The 6,000-nt window shown below is 48.6% G+C and overlaps 1 protein-coding gene across 1 annotated transcript in view; it reads left to right on the top strand.

Moving 5' to 3' along the window:
* The first annotated feature begins 1,225 nt into the window (after positions 1–1,225).
* Positions 1,226–6,000, top strand: part of LOC140479528 (probable voltage-dependent R-type calcium channel subunit alpha-1E) — a 28,223-nt gene continuing 23,448 nt past the window's right edge. The window contains exons 1-2 of the mRNA XM_072573342.1: positions 1,226–1,334; positions 3,533–3,637. Of these exons, the coding sequence (XP_072429443.1) occupies positions 1,272–1,334; positions 3,533–3,637 (168 nt within the window). The 5' untranslated portion in view covers positions 1,226–1,271. The remainder of the gene's footprint in view (positions 1,335–3,532; positions 3,638–6,000) is intronic.

Genomic DNA, 6,000 nt, shown 5'->3' with positions numbered 1-6,000 from the left:
CCCACACTGTTGTTGGGTCAGTGCTGAGGGAGTGCTGCACTGTTGGTGGGTCAGTGCTGAGGGAGTGCTGCACTGTTAGTGGGTCGGTGATGAGGGAGTCCCACACTGTTGGTGGGTCAGTGCTGAGGGAGTGCTGCACTGTTGGTGGGTCAGTGCTGAGGGAGTGCAGCACTGTTGGTGGGTCGGTGATGAGGGAGTGCCGCACTGTTGGTGGGTCAGTGCTGAGGGAGTGCTGCACTGTTGGTGGGTCAGTACTGAGGGAGTGCCACACTGTTGGTGGGTCAGTACTGAGGGATTCCCGCACTGTTGGTGGGTCAGTGCTGAGGGAGTGCTGCACTGTTGGTGGGTCAGTGCTGAGGGAGTGCTGCACTGTTAGTGGGTCGGTGATGAGGGAGTCCCACACTGTTGGTGGGTCAGTGCTGAGGGAGTGCTGCACTGTTGGTGGGTCAGTGCTGAGGGAGTGCAGCACTGTTGGTGGGTCGGTGATGAGGGAGTGCCGCACTGTTGGTGGGTCAGTGCTGAGGGAGTGCTGCACTGTTGGTGGGTCAGTGCTGAGGGAGTCCCACACTGTTGGTGGGTCAGTGATGAGAGAATGCTGCACTGTTGGTGGGTCAGTGCTGAGGGAGTGCAGCACTGTTGGTGGGTCAGTGATGAGGGAGTGCCGCACTGTTGGTGGGTCAGTGCTGAGGGAGTGCTGCACTGTTGGTGGGTCAGTACTGAGGGAGTGCCACACTGTTGGTGGGTCAGTACTGAGGGATTCCCGCACTGTTGGTGGGTCAGTGATGAGGGAGTGTCGCACTGTCAGAGGGTCAGTGATGAGGGAGTGCCGCACTGTCAGAGGGTCAGTGATGAGGGAGTGCTGCACTGTCGGAGGGTCAGTGATGAGAGAATGCTGCACTGTTGTAGAGACGTCTCTCAGATGAGATGTCAAACTGAGCGCCCCTCTATCCTCTCAGGGAAGCGATCCAGTGGCAAATTCCAATCACTGACATGTGCACACTGCTCCATGTCTTTAATTCCCCAAACAGCAGGTTGCCCAGTTATTCTGATATTGCTGCTTTTGGGAATCATCCTTGTCGGGAAGTGTCCTAAACAGTTCCTCACCAGGCGATCGCGACCAGTCCTCCAAAGAAGTTCAATGTCTGTCAAACGATTCGGAACAAGCTGCGGTTGCGAGTGGCGCTTATGTGGATTCTGTCTTTCATTCCAATGCCCCTCGCAGGGATAGCCGAAGTGAGTTTGCCCCTCTGGTGCCCTTGCCCCCATCGATTATGTTCCAGCATAGTAGGATGTCAACACGGCAAGCCGAGGAATTCCGTGACCAGCGGCTAAAGGTAAGGAATCAGCTTGTATCCGAACTCGGGATCAGAGCAGATCAAGGTGCGTGTCTGGAAAAGGCTGTGTATTCCACAGGGCCAAGACAGGATTCTTGAATGTCCGTTGGGTCTGATAGATGCACCATTGCTGCCGCGAGGGCTGGCCGTATTGAAGATTAGACTGTGTTGCTGACTCTGCTGAGTCACCGAGGTGGGAAGGGGCTGGGGGGTGTGGAGCATTGGAGCAATCGGGTGGGGTGGGGAGGGGGGTGGGTTGGATTTAGAGTGAGTGGAGGGAAAAGAAATGACAGTTTGGGGGTGTGGAGGTGGTAAAGAGACACGGTGCCACTTCCAGTTCAGGTGAGGGATGGAGGGTAGGACCAGGAAGGGGAAGTGACGAGTCGGCGGGGGGTGCTTGGGGAGGTGTTTGAGGGGAGATGGGTGGTTGCGATGAGAAGAGAGAGAGGTCAGGGGACAGTGGGAAGGAAAAGCCATTATCTGTTCTCCCACCTCACTCTCCATAGCCCTAGTGTACATTCAGCTGCCTCTCTCCCCTTCCCCACTGTCCATTTTATTCATTCCCCCTCCAGAATCATTTAAAATGGAATACAGGGGGATGTATTTGCTGGCTTCATGCTCAGGCAAGTCGCAAGTCATGGGTCCACCAGCAAAAAAAGCACCTTTCATGAATTTGCTGCCCGACATTTCAAAAGCAAATCAAAATTGACCAACAATGCTCTGACGTGTATAAATGTGCAATTTGCTGAGTGTTAAAACAAAAATTCCTTAAAGTCAATAAATTGCTCAGAGAACCTTTTGATAATTACATCAACAAACCTTTCTATGTTAACTTGTCCTATATCTAGGGGACATAAATTTACGGTGAAGGGTGGAAGGTATAGGGGAGATGTCAGGGGTGGGTTCTTTACCCAGAGAGTGGTGGGGGCATGGAATGCGCTGCCCGTGGGAGTGGCAGAGTCAGAATCATTGGCGACCTTTAAGCGGCATTTGGATAGGTACATGGATGGGTGCTTAATCTAGGAGAGAAGTTCGGCACAACATCGTGGGCCGAAGGGCCTGTTCTGTGCTGTATTGTTCTATGTTCTATGTTCTATGTTCTATCTAGATTCAAGCACAGTGCAATTCACAGGTGATGATTGTCTGGTTAATTCACTACGTAAAACATTCATTTTTCATTTCTGGCACGATGGCTTTGTGTTTGGGTTCGGTTTCAGCCTCTGGCAACAGAAATGTGACCAAAAGACGGGAGAATAGGAAGTAAGGTTTGTGGTCAGGGAATCATGGCATTTGACAGCACAGAAGGTGGTCATTTGAACCACCATGCCTGCACCGGCTCCAGAAAGAGCTAGCCAGCTGGTCCCATTCTCCAGTCCGATTTCCACAGCCTTCGAACTTCATGACCTTCAGATATATATCCAGCTTTCTTTTGGAATCCACCTCCACTACTCTCCCAGGCAGCACCTTCCAAAACTTTCTAACTGTCGAAGTAAACAAGTTTCTCCTCATCTCACTCCTAGCTGTCTTGCTGACAATCTTGAAATCGTGTGAGCCCATATTAGTGATAGACCAATGAATGGAAACAGAATATCAATAAAAATTGTCTATAGTTTTGAACACCTCAATAAAATCACCAATTCACCTTCTCTGGGCGGCACGTTGGCTCAGTGGTTAGCACTACTGCCTCACAGCGCCAGGGACCCAGGCTCGATTCCAGTCTCGGGCAACTGTCTGTGTGGAGTTTGCACATTCTCCCCGTGTCTGCGTGGGTTTGCTCCGGTTTCCTCCCACAGTCCAAAAAATATGCCGGTCAGGTGAATTGGCCATGCTAAATTCCCATAGTGTTAGGTGCATTAGTCAGGGGGGAAATGGGTCTGTGTGGGTTACTCTTCAGAGGGTCGGTGTGGACTTGTTGGGCCGAAGGGCCTGTTTCCACACTGTAGGGAATCTCATCTAATCTAGAGGAGAATAAGTCTAATCTTTCCTTGTATCTAAAATCCCTCATTCCTGGTATCATTCCTTAAATCTCCTTTGAAGTCTCTACAGGATTTTAACATCCTTCCTTGAACGAGGTGCTCGGAAGTGAACCCAATACTTCAATTGTGGCCAGACTACTGATTTGGAAAGGTACATTTCGATTGTTAGTGGAGTATATTGCACTAATCTGGGCTGTGCATCTTTAATTTGTGACGTACTAGGAGCTAGAAAAAGGCAGACTGCGGTATCCCCACAACAGCCATTACCTCCCCATCGAAAACCAAGGACGAGCTGTGTCAATGCCACGACTGGAGCTGGAGTCTGAGGTAACTCCTCTTTCCTGTCTTTGTCTAAACTAATGTCTCTGCTTCTTTCTCCGGTTCACACAGTGACGTAAAGGTATGTCTCCTGTTCTCGATCCCCCTGCTAGTAAATTCCTGATTTCCTTCATCATTTCCTTTCCATAACCTGAGCAAACCCTCTACTTTTTGTCATTGACATAAATGATTTGGATGTGAGCATAACATGTACAGTTAGTAAGTTTGCAGATGACACCAAAATTGGAGGTGTAGTGGACAGCGAAGAGGGTTACCTCAGATTACAACAGGATCTGGACCAGATGGGCTAATGGGCTGAGAAGTGGCAGATGGAGTTTAATTCAGATAAATGCGAGGTGCTGCATTTTGGGAAAGCAAATCTTAGCAGGACTTATACACTTAATGGTAAGGTCTTAGGGAGTGTTGCTGAACAAAGAGACCTTGGAGTGCAGGTTCATAGCTCCTTGAAAGTGGAGTCGCAGGTAGATAGGATAGTGAAGAAGGCGTTTGGTATGCTTTCCTTTATTGGTCAGAGTATTGAGTTCAGGAGTTGGGAGGTCATGTTGCGGCTGTACAGGACATTGGTTAGGCCACTGTTGGTATATTGCATGCAATTCTGGTCTCCTTCCTATCGGAAAGATTTTGTGAAACTTGAAAGGGTTCAGAAAATATTTGTAAGAATGTTGCCAGGGTTGGAGGATTTGAGCTACAGGGAGAGGTTGAATGGGCTGGGGCTGTTTTCCCTGGAGCGTCAGAGGCTGAGGGGTGAACTTATAGAGGTTTACAAAATCATGAGGTTTATAAAATCATGACGTGCATGGATAAGATAAATAGACAAAGTCTTTTCCCTGGGGTCTGGGAGTCCAGAACTAGAGGGCATAGGTTTAAGGTGAGAGGGGAAAGATATAAAAGAGACCTAAGGGGCAACGTTTTCACACAGAGGATGGTATGTGTATGGAATGAGCTGCCAGAGGATGTGGTGGAGGCTGGTACAATTGCAACATTTAAGAGGCATTTGGATGGGTATATGAATAGGAAGGGTTTGGAGGGATATGGGCCAGGTGCTGGCAGGTGGGACTAGATTGGGTTGGGATATCTGGTCGGCATGGAACGGGTTGGCCCGAAGGGTCTGTTTCCATGCTGTACATCTCTATGACTCTGTGACTCTGCCAGCTCGACATCAGAACTACACATCATTTTAAAAAGAAAACACCTTCATGGTCTTATTGGCAATTCCAGCATTCCTGAATCTTTCTTTGTAACCTTTTTCTCAATCCTGTTTCACCCATTGTTACAGCCACTGAGAGAGAGAAAGATAGACAAGGCCCCTTCATTTCCCAAGCCTTCTGTCCATAAGCAGGTCAAATTTAACTTTAAGAAACTCTTTTTCCCCCAAACCCTGTTGCCATTTGTGTGAAGTCAGTCGTTAAAGTGGGGCTCAGCAAGTCCTCTGTGAAAATGTTGTCCAAGCGTTATTTATTCTTGCATTCAGTCCTGGAGTGGTGTAAAATAGGCTCAGTAATTCATGAGTGTTAGCATTCAGGGTCCAGTAAAGGGGTTGGAGGGGTGCAAGAGCAGGAGCAGAGTGAGGGGTCAAGTGCTGAGCCAGGCTGGAGGGGTAGCTGGGGGGGGGAGGGCGCAGGAGGCCTCCTGCAATCATAAGTCAAAATCTACATGAGTACAGCAGGCTGAGAGTTGACGGCAGTTTTGGACATGCTTTTCAGACAAACACAAAAACCTCAGATTTCGGGGAAACGCATACTTCATACTTTTCATTCGGTTTATGCAAATCCGAGTGTCAGGCTGGAGTTTTATTTTCTCTTGCTGCTGTTGTGGCGTTGATGTTTCAGACGGACTATTTCATAAGGTCAGGATTTAAACTCTTCAAATAGCAGAGGGGCTTCGATCACGTAATGCTGCCCAGTGAGCAAAGATTTAATGTGAGGCTAGGGACTTTGGTAGGAAAAGCAATAGAGTAACACTGCAGAAATCTACAGAACAGGGGGATCTGGGAGATCTAATATATGAATCCCCAAAAAGCTCACAACAGGTTCAGTGAGTCATAGAGAAGGCAAAAATGGAATGTTGGCCTTTATTCCAAAGGGAATGGGTCATCAAAATAGGGATGTCTTGCTCTTGTGCAAGGCACTGGTCAGAACTCGGCTGGAATGCTATGAGTAGTTTCTCCTGGGCAGGCAAAGTGGTGAAGAGGGATTACCAAGTAAATTACTTCCAGGAAATGGCCATTTACTGTCGGGAAACCTTCAACATTGCGTAAAGCAAAAACCTGACTTGTGTACAGCTCTGGTCACCTCACAACCAAAAGGACGTTGTTGCTTTAGAGAGGATACAGAAAAGGTTTACCAGGACGT

The sequence above is a fragment of the Chiloscyllium punctatum genome, chromosome 7 (genome assembly GCF_047496795.1).
Source record: "Chiloscyllium punctatum isolate Juve2018m chromosome 7, sChiPun1.3, whole genome shotgun sequence".
Lineage (NCBI taxonomy): Eukaryota > Metazoa > Chordata > Chondrichthyes > Orectolobiformes > Hemiscylliidae > Chiloscyllium > Chiloscyllium punctatum.
The sequence above is the reverse complement of the archived record's forward strand: the minus strand, read 5'-3'. Positions and strand labels throughout refer to the sequence as shown.